The 25,929-nt window shown below is 46.6% G+C and overlaps 4 protein-coding genes across 4 annotated transcripts; 3 read left to right on the forward strand and 1 right to left on the reverse strand.

The window, feature by feature from the left end:
• The first annotated feature begins 326 nt into the window (after positions 1-326).
• On the forward strand, positions 327-5,872 carry LOC6541727. The gene is made up of 2 exons (XM_001969949.3): positions 327-2,225; positions 2,282-5,872. Exons 1-2 carry the CDS (start codon positions 342-344, stop codon positions 5,723-5,725), a joined length of 5,328 nt encoding a protein of 1,775 aa, XP_001969985.1. The 5' UTR covers positions 327-341; the 3' UTR covers positions 5,726-5,872.
• A 6,945-nt stretch (positions 5,873-12,817) lies between these two features.
• Positions 12,818-15,344, forward strand: LOC6541439 (integumentary mucin C.1). The gene is made up of 2 exons (XM_026978737.1): positions 12,818-12,951; positions 13,022-15,344. The coding sequence occupies exons 1-2, from the start codon at positions 12,936-12,938 to the stop codon at positions 15,208-15,210; spliced, it is 2,205 nt and encodes a 734-aa protein (XP_026834538.1). The 5' UTR covers positions 12,818-12,935; the 3' UTR covers positions 15,211-15,344.
• A 386-nt stretch (positions 15,345-15,730) lies between these two features.
• LOC6542116 (male-specific sperm protein Mst84Db) lies at positions 15,731-16,869 on the reverse strand. The gene is made up of 2 exons (XM_026979065.1): positions 16,413-16,869; positions 15,731-15,797 (listed from the first exon to the last, which is right to left on the reverse strand). Exon 1 carries the CDS (start codon positions 16,644-16,646, stop codon positions 16,467-16,469), a length of 180 nt encoding a protein of 59 aa, XP_026834866.1. The 5' UTR covers positions 16,647-16,869; the 3' UTR covers positions 15,731-15,797; positions 16,413-16,466.
• Positions 16,870-22,693: 5,824 nt separating this feature from the next.
• LOC6541264 lies at positions 22,694-23,534 on the forward strand. Its single transcript, XM_001969953.3, has 2 exons — positions 22,694-23,168; positions 23,224-23,534. The coding sequence occupies exons 1-2, from the start codon at positions 22,761-22,763 to the stop codon at positions 23,224-23,226; spliced, it is 411 nt and encodes a 136-aa protein (XP_001969989.3). The 5' UTR covers positions 22,694-22,760; the 3' UTR covers positions 23,227-23,534.
• Positions 23,535-25,929: the final 2,395 nt, after the last annotated feature.

Genomic DNA, 25,929 nt, shown 5'->3' on the forward strand with positions numbered 1-25,929 from the left:
GGTTGATTTTTGCGCGCTCGATTCAATTTTCACTTAATTCAATTTAATGGAGGCGGTGGCGAAAAGCCTGCTGGAACTCAAATCCGTTCGAAAAGCGAACTTCTGACAGCGCGAGAAAGAGCTCCATAAAAATGTCTACAATGTTGGGCCCAATAGTGCAATAGTGCTTATTGTAACAACACTAATGTGGCTTACTGACAGGAAAGCTGGGCAGGCTTGGCTCCAAGTTTCAACGAACTACGTCCAGTTCACAGATCTGTGGCTGTTGAATTACTCCTGCTTGCCAAGGACACCCCAGTTTATATTTTTAGTTGGATATTGGGCAATCGGAAGAGCTCACGATGTCGATGCAACACCACAACTTGGTGGCCAAGAACTACAGGATGGAGACGGTGGATCGCACACTGAACATGCGTGCCCGAAACGAAAATGGAAGGGACTACCAAATGGCCGGTACCTCCGTGGCCAGTGACACTGCCAAGACAAGAGGCAAACCCAAGCCGAAAGCCGATGCCACAGGCAAGCGGCAATGTCCACCGCGTAAGAATCCGGAGCGCAAGACGCGGGAGGAGCGGACCATCGAGAAGTTCCGCAACATCGACTTCTTCGGGCAGTGGGACTCGAACAACATACTGACGGTCCAGAACCTAGAGTTTCCCGACGTCAACATCAAGCGCACCGAGCTGCACAAGCGCGACGAGTGCGGCAAGAGCGTCATCCGGGCCAAAGGACGCGACTTCGCCAGCTCGAGCAACTCCCACTTCAGAGACGGCATCGAGACGGTCAAGATTCGCAAGGGCGTCTGCTCCACCACGAGCTCGGCACAGGTCTCACACAGCGACAATGGCACCATCGGCATTACGTTCAGGGAGTCTTCCCAGGGCGAACCCGATTCGGAGGAGCTGGTTGACTCCGTGCACACGCCCTCCACGCGTCCACCCAATTTTAAGGGCGAGGAGTGGCGACGACCGTGCCCGGCCAGCTTCGTGGCCGGAGCTCCGAGGCCACGCATTGGCCGGTGTCCCAAGAACTACGAGCAGCTGGCCAAGCTGACGCCGGCCAGGCAGAAGTTCTTTCTCACCCAGGATCCGCGTAAGACCCACTGCCTGGTAAATCCGGTGGCCTTGCGCCACAAGCCGCTGACCAAGGAGCAGGAGTGCAGCCTGATCAGCAAGCTGGTCAAGCACGGGGACAATCTCTGCGCCAGCACCGCATCGGAGACTTCCGACACGCACATCTGCGAGGTGATCGACCTGCAGAATCCGCTGCGACTGGACTTTCACGGCATGGACTACAAGACGACGTACGAGCAGGACGAGATCGAGCAGCAGAACGCGCTGACCTTCTGGCGCGTCCAGCGCTACATGGCGCGCCGCAAGGCGAAGAAGAACACCAAGGTGAATGTCGAGGCGGAGCTGAAGGCCGAGCGCCTGGCGGTGCCGCAGCGCTACAACACGACAATCAAGGACACGCCCGTAGAGACCCCATCGCCGCCCCCGTCGCCACGACTGGTGCACCTGTATCGCAGTCCGGACAAGCCGGCCAACAAGCTGAAGATCGAGGAGGAGCGCCGGCGCCGCGCCGCCCGCTACAAGGACATCTATCTGCGGAAAAAGCAGCGCGAGGAGGAGCAGCTGCAGGAGCGGCGCAAGCAGGAGGCGGCCATCAAGGAGATCGAGGGTCGCACGGTTGCCGAGGCCGATCTGCGCGCCGATGTGGCGGTCATCGACGACGCCATCGAGCGCAGCTTCCGCAAGCACGTGGAGCTCAAGCCCATCATCCGGAAACGCAAGGTCTTTCCCAAGACCCTCACCGAAACGGAGCGCCTGAAGGCCATCATGCACCGCGAGGATTGTGTGCGCCGCGACAAGGCACGGGTCACGCAGCAGTTCTATCTGGAGCGCACTGGCAAGCATAAGTACATGCCGGATGCGGAGCAGCAGCTGGCCTGCGACGAGAGCATCGAGGGCAGCGTGGGGTCCACGCCCAGCGAGCAGAGCAGCGACGACGAGGACTACCTTCAGGTGGGCAAGATCGGCGACAAGTTCCAGCTGCGTGGCTTCCACTTCAAGCACGGCGACGGGCTGCGCGGCAAGCTCCATCGCCACCAAATCATGCAGGGCCAGCGGACGGTGAAGGGCTGCCTCACGCGCGAGGATTGGCTCAACCAGCTGGTGCCGCACAAGGAGCCCATCAAGCTGGACGTGGAGCGCGGCATTATCAAGGTGGGTAACGCCATACACATTACTTTCTGCACATTGACAATCCTCGCCCTCCACAGGTCCTTGACCCCGACGACCCGAACCTGGACCTCTTCCCGCCGGAGCCCCTGCTGGTGCGCAGGCGGGAACGTCAGAGCGCGGTCAGGGAATTCGTGAATCAGAAGCTCGGACTCCACTACCACCGACGGCTGCGCAAGAACTTGAAAATTGTCAAGCCGAAGCCGACGTACAACGTGAAGAAGTTTAATCTCATCCGCTACGTGTTTCCCGAGAAGGTGCTTGTGCCAGACGACCGGGTGCCGGTGGAGGAAATGGAGGTGCTGGACGCCACCAAGGTGAACACCACCCTGGAGTACCTGGATATGAAGCAGCAGTTGGCCAAGTCCAAGCGCCAAAAGAAGAAACTGGCCCGGATGCAGTTACTGGGCCTGCCCTGCATCGAGAAGGAGCAGCTGAGGGCCGCGGATCCTTGTCTGGAGGTGGAGGAGGAGCTGGACTTGGACTGGGTGCCCACACCAGAGCCTCCATACAACGAGGGCGAGCCAAACAACGAGGATCAGCAGCGTGAGGAGGGCGGATGCGACCGACCGCCAAAGGGACATTCGAAGCCCAGTCAATTCCTGGTCCCAGGACACGCTCGCAATGCTGAATACTCCGGCAGTTCCGGCCTTAATCGCGCCACTCCTGGCCAGCATGGCACCGCCATGGGGCGGTTTTCCGCCGGCAAAGAGTCGCAGCCGGCACGATGGCGAGGAAATATGCCTGCACCCAAGGAGCGGGAGAAGACCCTGACGATCCACCCGAGACGGGAACGCGACTACGCCGCAGAGCGCGTTCCGTCGGCGATGTTCAACGAGGTGCTGCAGAACTCCGCGCTGCCGCTCCTGGAGCAACCGGAACCGGAGAAGCTTCGCTTTGCCAACGTGAGGACCAAAAAGCGCCCGTACACGGACATTTTCGAGGCCAGACACCACCACGACCACTGGGCGCCGACCCAAGTGAAGAACGTCCACGTTCAGTATCAGCCGAAGACCGTAATGCCACAGATTACGAAGGTGGAGCAGAAGGTACGGCAGCCGGTGGTGAAATTTGAACGCGCCAAGCCGCCCAGCAGCAAGTATGTAAACAAGGACCTGACCATGCCCAGCTATGACTTCAACAAGATGATATCCGAGCACCTGGCCGCCACCCGGACCGACAACAAGGAGGCTGCCGGCGAAGTGGTGCCCGACCTGTGCCAGCCATATGACTTCGTCTTCCACTCGCGGGACCCCGAGGAGTTGGCCAAGCTGGACTTCCCAGGCCGCAAGCAGTATCTGGATCTGCTGCGCGAGACGCGCGAGGCCATTTACGAGACCAAGGACATCGAGCCCGGCGAGGAGCGCCTGCTGGTGGATCGCAAGGCGGTTGTCGCCGAGCTGGAGGAGGATCTGAAGAGCATAGAGAACTGTCTCAGCTCGTTGACCAGCTCGGAGTGCACCGATCTGTCGAACGACAGCGGCAGCTACATGGTGATCGAGGACAAGACCAAGTTGCCCCTCGACTACATCCGGAAGCCACTGGTTCCCTTCGAGGAGATGCGGCGCGCACGCTTCCACGCCGCGGTGATTGACGTGAATGCCGAAGAGGAGGATCCCTACCGCATGCTGCCCTTTTCGGGCCAGCACAAGGAGCAGGCCGACATGCTGGGGCCCAAGGACACCTTCTTCACCTTCAGCACCCGGCTGCGAAACAGCCTGCGGCTGCGGCTGGAAGTCGAAGTGCCGGACGTCCGCAAGACGCTGCTCGGTCCTGGTAATCGCAAGTACTACGGGGCGGTGATCACCGACCTGGACGAGAACTACATTGAGGAGATGAAAAGTCGCGCCACCATCAAGTCCTTCAAGTTCAAGACCAGCATCCAGCTGCTCAAGGACGCCATGCGGCTGAAGTACGAGTCCTTGCTCATCCAGGGCCAGATGGTGCGCACCAAGATCTACGACCGCATGAATGAACGCCACTGGGTGGACATGAAGAACACCAAGAATCTGTACGAGGCGCTCTTCGCCAAGTGGAAGAAGAAGGAGTACAACGCCGCCATGACGATGGTATACCAGGTGAAGTCCTACTACGAGACCACCGACAAGCTCAAGCAGGAGTACCGCGACCTGGAGCGCGAGCTGATGATGCTCAACATGGATATTGTGTTCATCGAGGGCCACTGGATCCGCTGCATCATGCTGCAGAACTTCCACTACCTGATGGGCGACCAGGACTGGCGGGCAGAGCACGACTGGATACACCTGGTCCCCAAGGAAACGCGCAATTGCAGTGTCAAGAGCGAGGCCGACGACGAGCAAGCGGCTGAGGACCTGGACAAGGAGCACCTGGAACTGGAGCCGTATGACGTGTCCATTGCGAAGCGAGCCATAGTCAACATTCGGGTTCGCGACAAAGACGATGCCTGGGCCATACGCGCCTTCTACTACGATGTCTACATGCAAAAGGTCCACCCAATCCTGCAGGTCTTCCCCGACGCCGAGTCCTTTCTGCAGGGCCTCGATAGCCTCAAAAACAAGACCTTCATGCTGCTGCTGGAAATGCACTTCACGCTGTCCATTCACACCGAGCTCCAGGGCCGACTGGAGACCTTCGTCGACTGGTGCACCAAGGACCTGAGGGAGAAACAGGAGTACGTTGCCCGCAAGTCGGCCAAGAAGTTCTTCATGGAGGACCGTGCCCGCGAGATGGAGCAGAGAGTCCACCAGTACCTTGGCCGGCCCATCGAGGAGACGATAGCGGACGAGGACTTCAACAAGCACCGCGCCGTGCTGGCCGAGGTGTGGCGCCGCGTGATTCCGGACTCGGTTCGCGGCACCAGCGACGTGCTGCCCAGTGCCGCTGACATGGTGGCCGCCATCAGCGACGTGGTCATGGAGATCCTCTCGAAGTTCGAGCACATGGACATTGAGAAGGTGCGCTCCGTGGAAGCCACGCTGCGCAAGCGACGCCGCTACAGGGAGAAGCTCTCCTACCAGGCCTACCAGGTGGAGCGCCGCATTGACATGGAGATGAAGAAGGTGCGCCGCAACCTGGAGCCGCCCTACCAGAAGCCCAAGCGCGAGGGTCGCTTGCCTAGGCTCTTCCTCAAGAAGAAGATCATTCCCGAGGAGAAGGAGGTGCTGGTGATATCCGAGAACACGAAGAACTTTGTGCGTGCCTTCCGCGAGGACGGCTACACCGGCGACCAGATCACACACACCTCGCTGCTGACCGTGGACAACATGCAGGAGCAGATCGTGCCCTTCTACTTCGATCACTTCCTCAAGATCAACGGCTACACGCCCAACTACAACTTCAGGACCAACGTTGACATGCGAGACGGACCCGAGTTCAATCGCCTCAAGGTGCGCGAGGTCCTGCCCGATGTCCTGGCCAGGCTGGAGACTTGGGAGACGATGCACAAGAAGATCATGGAGGAGAACATCCAGCGGAACCCCAAGATGTACGAGAACGTGATATAGCGTCAGCATAACTTGTTTTCTAACGCATTCAGTAGATTAAATTTCAAGTTCAAATCGAAATCGCTCGTGCTATTTTCTTAGGAACGGAACCTATTACACAAATACAAATTCCAGAAATTCTATAAAAATAAGCCGCAGAGAACTGACTGTTTTGTATTTTGCAATTCCACTACCGGGAAGTTGTAAGTTTTCCAGCGAAACGTGAAACTTTCCCACGAGTGCTTTCACTAGCGATGCAGCTGACGTTTTTCCGTTTGCCTCCAACTCACCGAGCACTGCCACAGTTCGTCCTTTATATCCTTACACATTTTTTGCTGGCCCGTCCTTCGTCGTCCTGTTTGTTTGGCTGGGCAACAGCTGCGACGGTAATTTTAATTTTTTTACCTTTACCTGACGTCTTACTTCATTGCCACTTGCATAGACTTTTTCTCGTCCCAGGCATAAAACTCGCATAGCTATTGTACTATATTTGCGCATAAATCACACAAGTTTCGTGGCAGAGCATTTTCTTTGGCGGCAACTCGGGAGGGACAGCCATTCAATGTATTTCCATTGCAAGTTTGAAAGACTGAAAGCATTTGCTTAAATAGCCGTTGTGTATTTGCCACATTGAACTCCAGTGCAGATGGGTATGTAAACCCACATTTTGATCAATCGCTATCGAGCGATTTTCGTGCACGGGGAAATCGGGAAATCGGGAAATCACAGTCCTCGCCTGAATCTTGACTTGTCCTCACAGAGCGTTACACAATTTCCATTAGCAGCTAATGAAGCATTAAAAAGCGAGAAAAAATCCAAGAAAAGGGAAGCCAACACGAAATACTTAACGCCATATTTTGAGGGAGTGCAAAAAGCACATCAGCGAAGTGAGTCGGGCAAATAAAATAAAATGAAATAAAATAAGAGCTGAATAGAATAAAGAAAAGAAAGCGCTGTGGAATATTCGTCTGGATGCTGGATGCTGGAATGGATGGCTGGATGCTGGGCTGATGGGCTGATGGGGGCCAAAGTGAAATCGGCGAAATATAAAAGCATCACGAATTAAATACCTTTTAGCAATTAATCTGCTTAGCTAATGGACGTTTCCACTGTAGACTGTGACGACATTGGTGGGCGCGGAGAGCTGGGGAGGATTTACATTAGGCTTATGGCAGGCTGACCAGTCAGTGGAACTCCATTGAATCGCTTCTCCATCCGCCGCCCGTCCGATTTCATTCAATAAACGCGCTGAGGCCGCCATTGATGCGAGCTGAATCCGCTGGATACGCCGGCTATCTGCACTTGTAAGATTGCTTTTTGGCCATTGAACTTGCCTAGGCAACTCATCGCGATAGTTGCTCTTTTTAATTGACGCCGTCAGTTAATTTTTAATGCCACTTTGGGCTTCACGTTTGATTCGAGTTCACTGAGGTCAGTCTGTTTCAATGCGATTGTCCTGTAAGGATAAGATCCTTTACAAGTGCAAACTAGATTTTTGACAAAATTTGGGCGTAAGTTGATTGACCAGATTTCATTGATAAACTCTTAGTTTTTCAACAGCTCTCTCAAATTATCAAACTGATTATCTTAGTAAGGGGTATCTGATAGTCGAGACAATTATATATAGCAATCCTTGTTCCTTAGGTTTTTTTAGTCTTTTCCCTAAGTTTGTTTTATGCACTGTTAATATGTATGTTAGAAAATATTTAATAATTATTTTTAAATTGCATTGGAAACTTGAGCTTGAGCGTTAAGTGTTCTTTTGGTTTAAATGGAGTACCATTTTGGGAGGATACAGGTTTTATTGCTCCCCCAATTACGCGATTCGCTGTTCGCTCAATTTGTTGGTGAGGCCAAACACTTCATAATCCCAAATAAATGAAAGGGACTCAAATGGGAAATTTTATTCAAACTTTTGCCGGCCAAATTAATTGAAACTTTATTTGGATTATGAAATTAGCACACGCCCAGTAAGTTCAACCAGTATTAAGCGCTTTTTAATTAGCTTTCTTTTTTTTCTGCTGGACTTCGAAGGGACTGGTGGTGTGGCCTTTGAAGTGGTCATTTTAATGAGTGGGTGGGTGGGTGGTGTGTATTGCAAATGCCAGTACTTCATAACTGTGTGTTAAATGTTAGACCAGAAAATAAAGTGGACCAAATGCAATTAAACTTTGAGTTGGAGGAAATGGTGAGGCAATAACGAAATGGAAAGCACATGAAATGCCATTCGAGGCAATCAACCGAAAAATGTAAATGAAAATTGACAGAAGGGCAACAAAGTTTCCTTGGCATAACGAAAATCACTCATGAAATTTGATTGACTGCTTCAATGAGTAAGTGACTTTAACCACTGACAGATGAACTGACTCTCACAGGCAAAAATTTCGTTTTTCCTGCGGAAACGTCCTGACAATCCAAACTCAACTTTCCGCAAAGCCGAGAGGATCCCGCAAGCCCCACCCTGCCGTTCTAGGGCTCATGAAAATTGACAATCAAATTGCAAATAGCTTTATCTTGTAGTTTGTTTATTTATTTATATCATTTCGTTCACTTTCTGTGCACGGCAGGAAACAATGAGCAGGACCGACAGAAATGGGGGGAAATCGCCGTATTTTGGGAAGCCCGTCCCGCTCCCCCACGGCCCCAATGTGGCCGGTGGCCACCATTCTGCCAGGATGTGTCTGTGGGTGTGTGATTGCCTGTCCTTTTTGGCCTGTTATCCTTGGCTTATGTTTTCAATTAAATTTCCATACAATTTTCATGACATGATGAACTACCTAGGGCCAGGAGCAGATCCAGCGCCAGGACTCAGCTCGACTTTCCTCTCAGCTGTGACTGACTGGACTATTGTGGCCCCGTGTGCGTGTGTGTATGTCAGTCAATTTATTTAATAACAAACGCACAGGACACACAATACACACACATATATATACATATACATATATGCATATATACGCAGTCAGTCACACGCTGTATGTTACATCAGAGCAGCGGCAGTCCAACTCCTGTTCCATCATACAAATCTCTGTGGAAGTTTCTGAATAAATCAAGCGCCAAATATTTTATTTCATTTTATTTCCACTTTCATAAAATAGACGAAAAGAACAGGAAATGCGCAACATCGGAGCTCAGAATGAGGGGGTGTTATTTCAAGTCTGGAACAAAGTCGGAAACCAATTTGAGCATCTGTGTTCTTAATTCGTCAATTATAACACCTCGAACCAAATAAGTCATAACGTAGTATCATAGATTTTCGTAATTTAAAACTTAGGACTCAAAGAACTGCTTGATTAGAATGTCAAATATTCCGATTTATAAGCAAATTATAACATTTAACACAATTATATAGTTTTAAGCTATAAAATTGTTATTTAAAATGCCCCCGAAGAGGCGCTAAACCTTTATCAATAAATATTAAAGTTGATTTGATTTAATGGCAAAAATGGCATACAGAAACAAAAGCAACGGCGAAAGCAAAGGAAAAAGAAATCACTTAACCCTTGAGCAACCCCGACACATGCCAAATTGACTTGGGTGGGTTAGCGACCCTTTTATCCAACTTGAACTCAAATTCAGTCGGCGGAAAGGAGCAGGGTATGAGGTAGTGCGGACTCAAGTCAAACGGAATATAAATCAGTTTAATGATTTCACTGCAAAAAAGAAACAAAGCCAAGAAGCGGAAACTTGAGTTTGCTCTCTGCCAGGCGCCTGAAATCGGAATTTGGCAAACAGTATCGCAAACATCGATGCCGAACCTGCACTCAAACATTCCAGCAACAAGTGGGGCTGTGCGTCTTTCAGAAGCCCCATTTTACTGTAAAAAGCGGTCCGCATAGTAACGAATCGGACTGAAAGTGCTTGCAGGGATACATTTGCGGTACAGGCGAGACAAGGACCACAGCTGCACTATCCATCCCCTTCTGTACGCTATAGCTATACACGATCTTGAGATGACCGACCCAAAGTATGTTGGAAACATAATAATGTATTTGATATGTGTTAAGCAGGTAAAAGGAACCGTTTTGACTCTGTTAAGTATATTTATTTTTCGTCAAGCTCCCGTGCTATTATGCAATTTTTTAAAAATAATATTTTATTCAGAAGACGGCCCGCAAGACAACTTCAAATATGATTTGAATGCACCATTAATTCCGATCCGAAGGCGACACTGGACCTATGGAGAACGTATGATTTATGTCGGCCTGTGCTAAAACCAAATAACAACTTATTTTTACGACGCCCTCAGTGACAGCCTCAGGGTTTTTCAAGCGCAGGCTGCAAATCCCTTTACAATATCTGGACCCCAATGCTCCTTGCAGCCCAAGAAGCGTCTCCTGCTTTTTCACCAGAGTGTAAAAGTACGAAAAGCATAAATGCTGTGAAAAAAACGAGTCCATATGTGTGTGGGCTCGTGAGTGCATAAAAAGTAATGCCGGAATAAAAATACCTGAAATATGCTTACAGCCCGGTAGACACACACGCACACACACTGACACACACTCACACACACATTTACGATTGCTGAAGGAGTAAAAATTGTAACGGCTCGGGAATGTAGAGTGAATTTACACGCTAAACGCGGCCCAAAAGAGAGCAAGCCAGGTCATTAAATGCTTGTTGGCCAGGTGGGGGACTTCCCCGCCAAGACACACTCGTAGGCTCCCCCAAAAAGGTTTTACATGTCATTCCGACCTCCCCCCCCCAACACACACACAGACACAGTTATACACACACGGGCATAGTGGAGAGTCAGAAATTGACATAAATACATAATGAGCCGCAATTTCGCCCCACATGTGGGCGAAGCCACGAGGGGCCGGGCGTGGCAGTGGCCAAAGTGCGTAGGGCTAAAAATCATAAACTTTTACTTTAATTTCCCGCCGGAATTGGCCCAAGAAACCGAGGCAATAAGCGAGTACACCACACACACACACACACAACCGGGCGGGCCAAGAAAGCGAGCTGTCAACAATTTGCCAACGCAGCGCCTAGTTGTTTGCAGGCCATGTGCTTGGGTGGGGTGGGTAAATAGATTGGAGTTCAAAGAATCTATCGAACACGGGATGGTAGATGGTGCTGGGTGAATGTAACGGGCCACCGCTTTTGTAAGAGCAGGTTCCTATATTAGCTAATTGCCTGCGTGGGAAGAAACTGCGCGCGATCTTATCTGATTCCATTTTACAATTAACGAAAATTGTGGCATCTGAATTGATGTTGGTAGAGGAAATTGTTCTGCAATTACCTACCACCAAATGCTGAAGCGATATACCCCACTTGCCGCTGAGTACAGGGTGTCCACGACTTGACATCGACTTGCTCTAATATTAGGGCCAAGTTGTTGGCTGGCAAAGTTCACGCGAAGGCAATGGAACGCCATTCCCGTGAGACATTTTCAATTATTTATTATTTATGTCGGGCGGGGAAGGCCGCCTCCACAGCTGGCCATATGTGTCGTGTCTTGTTCAGTTGACAAATTTGCAGCCCGATCCTGACGAGCTTTAATGCGGACGAGGACACAAGGACACGAGGACACAAGGAGCTAAGGAGCTAAGGAGCCAGTGCTCGGAAACAGACAGACGGGCAAACGTGGAAATTTCGTTAAGAAAATTATTTACATTTGCAAATTTTATGAGCTTTGTTCCATCTGAGGACGAGTGGGCAGGTGGGCAGGTGGGCAAGTGGGCGGGGCTGGCTCTCACATGTCTGCATGTTTAATGTAATGCACGGTGCTCCACGCTCCACGCTCCACCACGCCCACCGAATTCCCACCCAGCCAGGACTCGCTGCTTATGGCTCCTGGCTCCTGGCTTCTCTTACCCCACACGTGTTGTGCTTTTTAACCGTATTAAATTACATCCCTGTTGGCGTTTATTAATGGCGCAAACTTTTAATGAGAATGTGCATATTTAATTGCAAAGTCAAGAGAAAAAGACAGCCGGAGTGGGTGGGGGCGTTGGCAGAATGTGGCGCTGGCCTAGCAACCGCTAAGACTCTCTTTGTTCCGCGGGCTCACCACTCATCCACATCCACCAGATTCGGAGCACTTGCTTACCTGATTCTCGGTATAACCGGCATGGGACTGCAAATGGGAACGAGATGGGTTCTGGGAACGCTACTTAGCGGCAACATCTCATCAGCATTAATGTGCCCTGGTCGTCGTCATAATCAGCGCTGAGGTCGCAAACGCAAATTGCCTCAACGTTTCCCAGTGTTTTAGTATTTTTGGGCCATTCACCAAGATGGACTAATTTAAAGGGGTTGCCGGGTTGCCTAAAAAGGGATTTGGAGGCACTGGGGCAATATGCAACACCTGTCTGTGGAAGTGAGAGTAGGTCCTTGGAGCCTACCACTCAGATCGTATAGTCAGCCCGATTTCGCCATTTTCGCAGAACTAAAGTAAAACATCAACATCAATTAGAGTTTTCTTCCGAATCACTTACGTTTAAAACATTGATCTTAGGTTAAGATAGTTTGGCAAACACATGTTTGCAAATCGGTGCATATTTTCAATGGCCGATAAGAATTGTGTTAATAAAAAAAAATCAAGTGCCTATATTTCTTTTGACTTGGTATGACTCAGTTTAGTGAAAATCATGCGGGTGTCATCTATAATTTTATGTTGGGTGCATGTTTTGTTATCTGAAGTAGCAGATTTTGTACTTAAAAGGTTAGGGATTCCACAGAAAATTTTTTTGTAGCATACTTTTCATTACAAAGGTTCCTATATCTTAAAAAGCAAAAATTATATATAGCGTCATTATTCTCTATAATATATGTTATCTTGTAAACTGTTTTAGTCGTTGTTAAGGAAATCTCCATACAAGGAAGAAACAAGAAGGCGAAACAATTTTAAAAAGCAAATTAAGGTCGGAAGTTACGATTGGGAATTGCAATTGATATGCTCATGAACAAGAGGGGAAATGAAAACGGCGACATGTCGTTTCCAGTTCCGCGGAATGGCAACAATTAAAGAAATTAAAACATTTTGGGCAAACGCTCGTATCCGAAAGATAACGGAAGCCATTAAATTAATATTCCCTATGATCACGCTATCCGCCAAAGTCGCAATAGTATTTTTCCTATATTTTTGTCGAAACTCCGATAAGGTGTGATAAAGTGCTTCATATAAAAGGGGGTGCACTTGCGAAACAGTCATTACAGTTTATTGTTCGGTACAAGACTTATTATTGTGCAAGCAAAGGAGCTGCAAAAAGGAATAGCTGTCGATAGAATGAAATTGGCCATAGGTAACGAATTTGTTTGTGCAGTCTATAGACCAAAGCGTCTGCCAAGGACTAAACCATCTTATTCTTGCAGTAATTGCCTGTGCCGCCCTTTCGGTGATCGGCATCAATGCCGTTAGTGTGCAGTCGGGCGTAAGGGCAATCGATAACCAACTTTACAAGCGTTACGTGTGCGTTCATAAGCCCGATGGATTCCGCGCTTTGGTCCCCGGAAGTTGCTCCCGGTACTACGAGTGTCAGTCTGGAGTGGCTCTTGTCAACGTCTGCTCTCGCTTTTTCGATGCTAAGGCCCAGGGATGTGTGAACTACAACACCGGCTGCATTGAGGTTCAGCCTTCATCGGGAAGCAGCTCGCCCGCAGGAGGCTCGATCGCCGGAGTGCCGTGCGCCCAGGAAACTACAACAAAATGCCCACAAGGCGACGTACCGACTACAACAACCTGTCCACAAGACATCGTACCGACTACAACCACATGTACACCAGTAGATGAAACAACCACAACGACTTGTACAGCAGAAATTCCTACTACTACAACCTGTACAACAACTAAAACTACAACAACCTGCACAACTACAACTACGACTACTACAACAACTACAACAACCTGTACAACTACAACTACAACAACCTGTACACCAGAAATTACAACTACAACACCGTGTACACCGGAAATTATAACTACAACAACCTGTACACAAGAAATTACAACTACAACAACCTGTACAACTACAACTACAACTACAACGACTACTACAACAACCACAACTACTACTACAACTACAACAACTACAACTACTACTACAACTACAACAACCTGTACAACTACAACTACAACAACCTGTACAACTACAACTACAACTACGACTACTACAACAACTACAACAACCTGTACAACTACAACTACGACTACTACAACAACCTGTACAACTACAACTACGACTACTACAACAACTACAACAACCTGTACAACTACAACTACGACTACTACAACAACTACAACAACCTGTACAACTACAACTACGACTACTACAACAACTACAACAACCTGTACAACTACAACTACGACTACTACAACAACCTGTACAACTACAACTACGACTACTACAACAACTACAACAACCTGTACAACTACAACTACGACTACTACAACAACTACAACAACCTGTACAACTACAACTACGACTACTACAACAACTACAACAACCTGTACAACTACAACTACGACTACTACAACAACTACAACAACTACAACAACCTGTACAACTACAACTACAACAACCTGTACAACTACAACTACGACTACTACAACAACCTGTACAACTACAACTACGACTACTACAACAACTACAACAACCTGTACAACTACAACTACGACTACTACAACAACTACAACAACTACAACAACCTGTACAACTACAACTACAACAACCTGTACACCAGAAATTACAACTACAACACCGTGTACACCGGAAATTATAACTACAACAACCTGTACACAAGAAATTACAACTACAACAACCTGTACAACTACAACTACAACTACAACGACTACAACAACCACAACTACTACTACAACTACAACAACTACAACTACTACTACAACTACAACAACCTGTACAACTACAACAACCTGTTCAACTACAACAACCTGTACACCAGAAATTACAACTACAACACCGTGTACACCGGAAATTATAACTACAACAACCTGTACACCAGAAATTACAACTACAACACCGTGTACACCGGAAATTATAACTACAACAACCTGTACACCAGAAATTACAACTACAACACCGTGTACATCGGAAATTATAACTACAACAACCTGTACACAAGAAATTACAACTACAACAGCCTGTACACCAGAAATTACAACTACGACAACCTGTTCACCAGATGAGGAAACGACAACGGCATGTGGAATCGTGGGCGGGATCTCCGGTTCTTCGAAGACCAGGCCAACATCCGTGAATGTGCGACCAGCGAGACCCGTGCGCCCCGTCGTTCGTCCCGCATTGAAAATCGATCAGGTGTCGGCTCCCCAAGCCCAAGAGCTTAGCATGTCCACCTATACAAAATACGTGTGCCGCAACAAGCCCGACGGCTTCATGTTGGCTTCCCTGAAGAGCTGCTCCGACTACTATATCTGCCGGTATGGAAAGCCACTGTTGGTGAGCTGCGGCGATAAATACTTTAACGCTCTGAAGGGCATTTGCGATCTGCCAGAGAACACGCGTTGCGTGCAGCCCCAAGCATAAAACTTCATGATGACTTCCTGATCGAAATCACCTACGAAACAGCCTATAAGAGCACTACCTGACCACCACCTTGATAATTGTGCCCGATCGATCGCCTTTTAAAATTAAATAAATTTTCATTCGATGCAAACGCTAATACAAGCTTAAATAAGGTTCAAGTTGTATAGATGTAAACCAGTTGGGAATTATAGATAAGTATCCGCACTCCGTTTAGTTGAAAGCTTAATGTATACGTGACAAGTATTACAAGCATTACATTAAAATACAACCCAGTATATGTAAATCTTAAAGCGAATAACAGGATTCGAACATACTTTCAGCCACCAGCTATTTTCCAAGACACGTCTGGCAATAGAAAGAACAAAGGTTCAAAAGCACAAGGTGTGCTTTGGTTTTTCCAACATTTTTTCTGTTAAAGGCTTATGTGTTAAGTCCATGGATTCGCGAAAGGATTGTGGGACAAATTTGTTACAGGACTTCCTTCCCCCCTTTGAAATAGGCATACACATATTATTATTGTATTTAATAAGAACAACAGGAACTTTTTATTATTTTGATTTTATCCAATGTAATTGCCATGGTCCAAGCTGAAAGAAAAGGATGTTTAAAATATTGTTATTAAATAGTGCTTGTACGAGAAATCTGGGTATTGTATAGCAATAAAAACCCAAGCGTCAGAAACTGACCATTGATTTTCGAAATTTCAGATATAGGCCATATATTAAGGGAGGCAATTCCTTTTCCAGTTGGCTAGAATCAATGGGACTGAACGTTGAAAGTCAAAGCTCTCGCAGTAGGCGGTCAAAAATCAGTGCCAATAAACAAGGAACAGGAATGAAAAATTCGCAATAAAGCCAACACATGGCCCTCTTTCCCCGCAGCCTCACTTTTCCGCGTTCTTTTTGGAAACTGAAACGAAAACGCTCGCCAGGTCTGTAAAATAAAATCGGCTTCACCCTTTTGCAGCTGAAGAATTCAAATTAGAGTTTTGATTACAATCGAACGCCAAAGCCGCCGCCTGCCTTTTTGCAAAAGATTTATTGAACTGCCACGCCCCTCGGAACACGCCACCCGCCCCCAGTCAACCGCATCCACCGAAAGTCGGTGAAATTTTTATTGCCAACGCTCGGCACTTTGTATTGGCCCTTAAGAAAATTTCAATTTGCACAGCATCCCACACCCGAACAGAGTAACGTACTCACTTGTATTACATTTCTTGGGGAATGGCTCACACGTTTCTGACATCCTTCTGAAGCTTAGCAGGTGTACAAGCCATACGGCCAACAGGCTGGTCCGCTCGGTCCGCATCCCCTGGGTCCGCCGCAGCAGGAGTAGGGTCCTAGTGAGAGGGCGCAAGGACCACACCAGGGTCCGCACCATGGTCCGCAAGGACCAGAGGGTCCGTAGCCATAGGGACCGCACCCATAACCGCACATAATGTTGCTTTAGAGAAGGGGTTTATTTTTCAACTGACCTAGGCTTCACGGATTAAGAAACGGGAAAACTTAAGGTGTTAATTTGGAATTTGGATAGTGAATTTTTATTCAGAGATTTTCAGTCCTGTTTGGCCTGACTTGAGAGCTCCAGATAAAAATTCCAACTGATCGTTTACTGCGGCTTTCCTAATCTCGTAAAAAGTTCGAATTGAGTCTTTTTTCATGGCACACTGATGGGCCTTTTAAAGTCAAGTTAAGTTCGGGAACAGAAACTTGCAGGCAACGAATAAATATTTATGAATACTCGAATATTGAATCTTCTTAGAAAAGAAGTATGCTAAACATGTCGAGAATTATACTTTATTTCATAAGTAACCATGCGTAAGCATAATGGCTCAAAAATAACTAGAATTGACAGTTGGTAACAAATGGATATTGCTTTGTCCTGCTTAGAAGCAATGTACTGTAACCTAGTTGCCACATAAAATGGCGCGGATTGTACGCCCAATTCCGAAATGAAAAGCTTGGGTAATAAGCCTGGTGCCGCTGGCGAAGCCAAAGGGATTCCGGAATGGAAGAGTTGGCTGAGCAATTAGGAATGAAAATGCCGCGGATCCCATAAAAATCAACGAGCCGAGAGTGTTAAATTTAATAATACAATAACCAAATTGGCTCAGGGATCTTTAAATTTGGAAATTTAAATTAACGACGACCTGGTGGGAGGAGCGAGCAAAGCTCCAATCAATGCCAACTCCAGCTCGTTGGTGGTGGGTTCATCGAGCCCAGATTCGGTGGATGGGTGGTTGGGTATTTGGGTGGTTGGATGGGCAACAGCTGCCAGGATCTCCCCTCTCTGGGGATAAATTAGTGGTTTTGGTCTCTAATATAGTCGTCTGCTCGAATGCCCCTGCCATTTGTCATTTGTCACCCCTGGCGCCGTTTTCTTGCCGCACTGATTTAATATTTATTTTATTAATTCAAAATTAACATAAAAAATTTCGGAAATATTTTGACACTTGCCCTTCGTATGCCGTATTGGCCCAAAATCTTGGCTTGTGGGGGTGGCTTGTTATTATTTTGACACTTGCCAAACAATTGGCATGCGAAATGAAAACCCAGCTGCCTCCAAGGAGCAACCAAAAGAACAGAGCGACGTCGGACTGAGGGAAAATTTTATTATGGAATTTCGTAAATTAAATATTTACACGACAGCTGTGCGAAGGTCTTAAGCCTGTTCGGGCGCCACTGGGAAGTTTATATACATGGCTTACCCTCGTTGATTCAATATTTTGCTTGGGCAATAATTGAATTTAATAGATGCCTGGGAAATTCCTCTGGAAATATGGCAGTGAAAAGTTGGTATTCCAGATATATAGTCAGTTTCTTTCTGTTGCGATTAGCTCTTTAAGGGCAATCATTTAATTACCCCAAGAAGTCACCTAACCAAAGTCAACAGCTAAATTGGGCGCTGGAAAATAAAAACAAAAGTAAATACTTCACGGGCACGAAAAAAAAAGCCAAGGTGCGGAGCGAAAAGCATTCGAAACGAGCAACGTAAACTCGCTGAATGTTGTGTCACTAATTCTGGTAATTTGTCACTTTATTTACATTTTAAATGAATGCCGTTCTGTTTGTTGTGCGGGGATGGTGGTGCTTCTGGTAAGGACAGTAAGTAACCGAGAGAAAACCAATTTCCATTTTCATTTTGCGGGAAACGCAGCAAACGGAAGACAAAAACAAATGAGTAGCTGACGTGCGGGCCAAAGCACGAAACACGGCACACAGAAGCAAAAAAACCCTTATCCTGCTTCGGCACCTTCTTGGCCAAAGGACCTCTCCCACAAACACTTACACACACACACACAGACAAAAGTGTCGAAGCCAAAGGACAGGCGAGGAAAAAGGACTCGGCCACGACCAAGAAATGCGATTAAAATTTGAACATTGAGGCGAAAGGCAAAAGACGCTTTTGTGGCAACCGTCACAGTCGACAGTCGGAGGGTCCTGTCTTAATTTGAATGAAGTGGCAACATTGATAATAGCCCGCATCTGCCGGTGAAGTCCTTATGCTGCCCCACGCAGCTTCTCCTTTTTTTTTTACCAATAGAACCAATACCTCAGTAAACACTTGAAAGGGCAAAGGTCTAATCAACCTGCAGTTGTAACTAAAACATAATTAAAACAAGATAGAATGCTATAGCCGAGTTCCCCGACTATCAGATACCCGTTACTCAGCTAGTGCAAGTGCAAACGAGAATTCTCAACATTTTCTGGAATATCGGTAGAAATTAGAGAAAAAATAGTTAAATGAAAAAGAACTTAAATATTTTTTAAAAGAGCGGGCGTGCAAAAAGTTTTTGTTTGCAAATCTATAGAAGCTTACAAAATATATAAAAATAGGAAAAATACCACAACATTTTTCAAAAGTGTCGGCGTGCCAGTTTTGAGCGGTTTGTGGGCATTGGAGTCGGCGTGCAAACAAACTTGTGCTGCGTCTATGTCTCTGGAAGCTGCTTCCCTAATATCAACATTTTAGCTTTTGAAGTTTTTGAGATCGAGGCTTTCATACGGACAGACAGACGGACATGGCCAGATCGACTCGGCTATTGATCCTGCTTAAGAATATATAAACGGAAACGTCTCCTTTGCCTGTTACATACTTTTAAACGAAAGTAGTATACCCTTTTATCCTACGAGTAACGGGTATAATTACAAAATAATTAAATTTAAAAAATTTTCTAAATTTGAATGATTTTTAGATCTTACGTCAGAATTACGCCAGAAACATTTAGAGGTATGCTACTTCAAAATCCGATTAAGATAAGTTGAGTTATGGGGTTTGGAACTTCAGCCTTAGGACATTTCTTAATTTTTTTGAATTTCTGCAGCACGACGAATAGTGAACGAAGGTGAATAGGTGTGGAGTATATCTGAAAATAAAAATAGTATTATCTAAAGAGGTCCAACACATACATCTTAGATGAACTGCGTTGAGTGTGAGAATGAAATGTAGATCGCCTGCCTGGTTACATAAAATATAAAGAACACAGTATATGCTTTTTGGGCCTCAGGGATAAACATGCTTTGAATATGTGTGCCTATTTTGCACTAAAGCTATTATTTTGACAGCTAATAGTCTCTACAACCTAACCCGGTAAGAGCGTGAGATTTTGGCTGCGTCGCTGTGCCCAAAATGCTCCTCGTTCCGTGTTTAGACCATTACGAATGGAGCGGAACGTATCCAAGGACACGTTTTGGCAATATGCACGACAAAGGTACGTTTATTTGTGGGTCCATAAAAGGTATAAGTACGTGTGCCCGGGAAAAAAGGCCAAAGTGGCGGAGGACTCCCTGATAAATTTACGAGGCGGCCTGGTCATAAAGGACATGCCGTCCCGCCGACAGGATCCGCTGAGCATTTGCTTGGCTGATTGAATTTGTCTTTGCATATTTTCTGGAGGGCGGCTGCCCATTTTTCTTGGCAAACTAATGGAAATCTTCGGAGAAAGACGAGTTAGTTTTTATTTCGCTATCTCTGTTGACATTTAATTATTTTTTCCATATTTGCACCTAGATAAGAATGTTTAATCACAAAATAGTTAAAATATATTCTTTTCTTTGAATCTCTGAATCTGGAGTAAGTAGAAACAGTAGATATAGTTATTTAATTAAAAAATAAATCAATAATTAAAAGAAAGAGGATGTCGCCACTATCCGATACCCGTTACATATTTCATTCTATTTTAAGACTTCAGTTGTTGAGTAGCTTATGTACAGCCTCTCCCTTTAGGCGTTGGCCCAGATATTCTTTGCTGCTGGGCTCTCATGAGCCGTGTTTGTTGTTTGTCTTGTATTAATTAATTTTAATTCGAATTTTTGTCTTTACCGCAGACTGCGTATAAAGACGCCCGTAAGTATTTTATGCTCACGTATGCATAAATGATAACGCCCCTCGTCCTCGAGAGCCACAACTCTTGAGCCGAGTATTCACCGCAAGCCAAGTTGTGTGCTCTGTTAAGTGGTGAACGCATCCATCCCGATGCCACACCGGCTCCAGTTGCCGCTCCTTTGGCCGATCCGGGTTCTGGTCCGGGTCCGGGTACGGGTCCGGGTTCCCCTCCCGATCCGCAGTGCCTTTAGGCCTTTAGAATAGACGTTGCCTGCCTGACTGCCTTCCGGTCCTCCACTATGTTTGTGCAATGAAGCGTTGGGCTTTTATAACGCCAACAGCCAGCTGAGGGACTCCGGGACGAGCGGCTGGCGGAGGATGAGCGTAGTCAGTCATTGAGAAGCTGTAAAAAGCTGAGGGAAAATTCTTAATTTACAAAAAAGAAACGATACGAAACGAAACGAAACCAAAAAGGAAAAACTCCTGCGCAATAAATGAAACGTAAGGTAAAAGAACGAAACTCAACAACTCAGCGAGAGGCGGGGCTTCCTTGCAGGACAATCGTGAAGGGACTTCAGTGCCCCCAACAGTTTTTGGTTTGGACACACCCGCCGCATCCCTGCGATGTTCACGCACTGAAAGCTTTCCGCTCCACTTGTCCGTTCCTTTGATTCTCACGGTTTTTGATTTGAATGCCCCAACCCACGACGCTCCTCCACCTTGACTGCGCCAGGAGCGCCGAGCTGTATCTTTGAGATACTTAGATACGTATATATTTTAATGTGCGCTTTATTAACAGCTTTAGATAGCAGCGTTTCTGCTTTCGCTGGCTGACTGGTTGGCTGCCCGGACGAAAGTCCTTCTCTCAGACCTGGCTGATGGCTGTGTGTCCTGGTAGATTTGGTGGCCAGGTGGGGCTGCGCTTTTCTTACCCTGGGCGATGGACGATGGACGCCAAGTTCTCGTTGGGGAATTTGCATTGTGGAAGGCAAACTCATTTCGATTGGGTTTTTTCTGCAGCTGACAGGTTTCTTTTGCGATGTTGCCAGTTTTCCACTGCTATCAAATCGATTACAACTTCTCATAAATTTGCCACAGAAATTAAGGGCGGAAACCAGTTTAATGATTCACACCGGTATTAGGATTAGTAGAACATGGCTAAATATGTTCTTGACCAAATCTGTGAACATTCGCTATGATTTCCCCGCAGAAATGTTTCATAGTTTACAATATAAATAATAAGTGACAAAACTTGTTAGTTATTAAATTAAAATTTTACTCTCCCAACTCTTTCTGCTTCAATTAGAAACTTAAAGGCGTTAAAGCAACAACACATGGGGCCGATCCTTCTCAGCTAACCGGCTGTCAGAGCCATCACAAAAATTACATTTTGCCGGCTAATTACAATTTCAAATTAAATCACAAGTAATTAGCTGAAAGTCAAAGACAAACATGGCAAACAATGGGGCGGGCTTGGGAATTTGACAGCATTTTATGATTTACAAACGCAATGTAGATTTTTTGCCTAATGGTCCTTTGCTTCCGCTTGACAGGTGGGTGGTATTTGGTGGGTGGTGCGGGTCAGGGGTCACGCCACGACCAGAATATTTGTCTGCCAAATGAAAGACATTAAAAGCGACAACAAGCAGCCAAATGGGCAAAACAGGCGACACATTAAAATCCATTTTTAATGTTGATGTGAGTCCGCCCCGCCATTTTTCCGACTTCCGAAGCATTTTCTTCCTTGTGTACCATTTTCCCGTTTTCCCGTTTTCCCGTCCTGTTTATTATTTATACATGTGTCTGTCTGTTTTCGCCTCTCTTTGACTTTTGACGTTCCCGATCCCTCATCTCCATCCGCACCACAATCCCACCCACAAAGTGCGCATTTCCACCATTAGCCTGACACGACGTCCGTTAGAAATGTAATCTAAATAATTACTTTTATTGCGATTTCGCCGTATGGTAATCAGCAGAATCGGAATGGTGTGTCAAGCATTTTTCACCGTTTCGGCTCCTGAGTTATTTTTATGGCGTATATTAATGAGTTTAGCTTCCCCATTGGAGCCGCTACAAATGAAACATTTTCTTTGCATATTAGACTGCTTAATTTCAGTGCTATACACGAATTAGCATTACTTCCATGTACATATAAGTAGGCAGTTGAAAAGGAGTCAGTCAAAAAATTAACAAGTATTTCATCAGCGCGCAATTGGTTGGTTGCAATGTACCATTCCCTAGGGCCAACAGGTGCCTACTTCAAGCGACCCTGTCCGCGGGATCGGCTTGCCAGCCTGGTGGACGCCAGGCTGGGCAGCTCGGCCATCGCGGATAAGGGATACCGCTTGAAGATAGTTCGTCCTGGGAGCACTTGCGAGGCGGAGAGGCGAGCGGCGAAAGCGGCATTGGACGCGAATGTGCCGCCGGCCAGGCTCTATCTGCGCTCCACATCCCGGGGACTGCGGCGTGCCCTCGACATCTATATGCCGCGTTTCCAGCCCGACGACCACCCGCCCTGCACCGAGGAGGAGCAGCGGTCGGAGGACGAACTTGGGGCCAGGCGGCTCTGCCCATCGCCACCAACTCGGCGGGCCACTGATGGCACGCCGCATCTTCCAGAGCTTGGAGCGGTGGTAAGTGGACTTGCTGCACTCCATCGAACTTTTAATATTCTGCTGCGTCCGACAGTAACGACCACTTGATGGGGCATCTCCTGCACTTGCGAATAGAGAATGATTGAAAAAAAGGGAAACAATGCCACTAACATCTGCTTCCAATTACAAGGGACTTACGGAGGGGCCTGTTTCTTCAGACATCAACACGAACACTTACTTTCTGGTTCTGCATCTCGGGGCGTCTCCCAAATGTCAACGGAATGGCTGTCAGCTATCAAACACTCTACGAATGGAAATCTGGGGGCAGAGTCTTAATGGGCAGCAGCGAAATTGTTACATGTATTGGGAAGTGTTCATTTCTTTATTAAAATAGCTACATTTTATAAAAATAAGCTAAGCTAACATAAAAAAAGTTAAACAATATGTACATATATACTTTAAAAGAACCTAGTTTACTCTGTTTAAGGGTATAATAAATGCCTCAGTAGCAAGTTACATATTTTGAAAGTGCCAAGAATAAAGATTCTTAAATTTGTGTATCACTCTAAAAGTTTGCATTTCAAACAGCATGTGTTCATACTAAAATACCTAACCCATCATTATTAAAGTCATCTTTTTACAAGCTCAACTCAATGTTTCAAATTTCAAGAAATGTTTCATTGGAGATGGTTTCCGTGCCGAGCTGGATTTCTTTGGTACGCATTCAGGACCTCTTCCGCTGCCATCTCCCCAGCTCCCCAGCTCTCCATCATGCCACGCTTACTTTAGCGCCCTGCCGCCCATTTAGCCAGCCCCGCTCATCCTCATCCTCATCCACCCCGCGCATCCTGGCCACCCCGCGTCCTTGCTCACTTCGCCATATGCTTTGCATAACTTAGGGCGCAACAGGAAATGAATGGAACACGCCCCGCCGACTGAAACATAACGAAATGTGGGGAGAACAACGTGGCAGCAGCAAAAACAACAAACAGGGCCGTGGCACAGTTATTCCACGTACTTTCCCCACTTTCCCCACTCTCGAATTTCCCCGCGGCAGACAGTATGAAATACTCTTGTAATATCAATTTAAGGCCGAACGCCAAGTGATACGCTTTAATGTATGCAATTCATTTTGCAATTTTGATTTTTATTTACTCAGCTTGGCGCTATGGCTCAAACATAACACTGGGCTACAAAACAAGGGTTTTCCACGAATTAAAATCGTCAAATCCCGAATCGAATACCTCTAAGCCCGATATCAAATGCACAAATACTGAACTTTAATTTGGCCCTCAGGCATCTGCGTGTGCTCCCAAAGCGATTTTATTAACTGCAAAAATAAAAAAAAAATAAAGAAGAAAGAAAAGCTGGAAAAGCTGGAAAAAGGGAAAGTCAAAGCCGCAGAACAACTTTTTATTTTGCTCACATAACTTTCTTATTATTTTGTTTTCCTTTTCATCTCTGCGATAATGCCCTCTCTTTCCTTTTCCTGGGCCGTGTTTCCTTTGAACTTTATCTTAGTTGTTTGCCTTTTGTTATTGTTGCCACATTTGGATAAATTTGTGTGTGTTTATGAATATTGTATGTATCTCGGCGGAAACAAATATTTTCAACTTTTGTCGCTCAACTTTATAGCAAACATTCAGTTCCTCCCAATCTTCCTCCATCCGAAAATATTGAGTGCGCCAAAAGTTTTCGTTACGTGCATTTAATCAAATTTCTGTACTAGTATGTGGTCCGTGCTTTTGTCAGTACATCTCAACAACAATGGCCAGCACACTCTACATTCTAAGCCTTTTTGCAGTGCAGTGGGCCAGGAGCATTGTATTTGGCCAAGCGAACAAGTTGTTCGCAGAAGTTCTACTTCCCCACAAACTTACTCTTGTGTGGGCAGTTTTTATCAGTTTTCGAGAAAACTGTCATCAGTTCTGCCAATTCAAAGTGGATATATTTGTTATGACCACATAGTTATTCCATTTAGAGTGGAAAACATTGCTAGTTATACAATTGGTTTTTAATCAGCCCACTTTTAGGCATTAATTTGAAATGTGGCTTTAGCCTAAACTTCGTTTTCTCTTAGGCGCATTTGGAATACTTTGTTTTGGGATACTTTTTGCAAAAGTTTGCATATTTCATGCATACCTAAAATATATTACCCAAAACTTTCACTAAGGAAGACCGCCCGGTGTACATTATGGCGCTTTGATCCCGCTCCTTATTGATGTTTCGTGCGGGGAATCCCCTCGGTTGAGTTTGGGTCCTTGGGGTTTTTGTGCTTGACCGACTTTTCCGCACTCCTGAGTTTCGGGCGTATGCGGCACGAACCCAAATCGAGTATACGACTGGTGTGCCCTGCAATTATTAAAAATGCATTGCCATTAATTTAAATTAGCACACGCTGTAAGTCCGAGCACAGCATCATTAAAGGTGGAGTGCGACTGGAGGGCCACTACTAACCTACCTACCTACCTACCTACCTCAGGTCGTCCTGTCGGATTACAACTACAATTAAATTCAAATAAAACCGAATATCCTGCGGTGCTTTTTATGTGTGCGCTTGTAATATAAATCCTTTGGCTAATGGGGGCTACGCACACACTCAAGCACCAGCAGCAATCGCCAGAGCTCCAACTGTTCGCAGCAGGAGTTCTCCGCTCCGTGCCCCGTGCTCCATGCCCCGTGCTCCATGTTCCATGCTCCATGCTCCCGAAAAACGGGGAAAAAGAGCAATGAACCGAAAACACTGGAGGAGGAACGGAGGAGCGCGGGGGCTTGGAGCCACTAAGGTCCTGGCGCTCGG

Source organism: Drosophila erecta, unplaced genomic scaffold, assembly GCF_003286155.1.
Source record: "Drosophila erecta strain 14021-0224.00,06,07 unplaced genomic scaffold, DereRS2 tig00000055-arrow-pilon, whole genome shotgun sequence".
Classification (NCBI taxonomy): Eukaryota; Metazoa; Arthropoda; class Insecta; order Diptera; family Drosophilidae; genus Drosophila; species Drosophila erecta.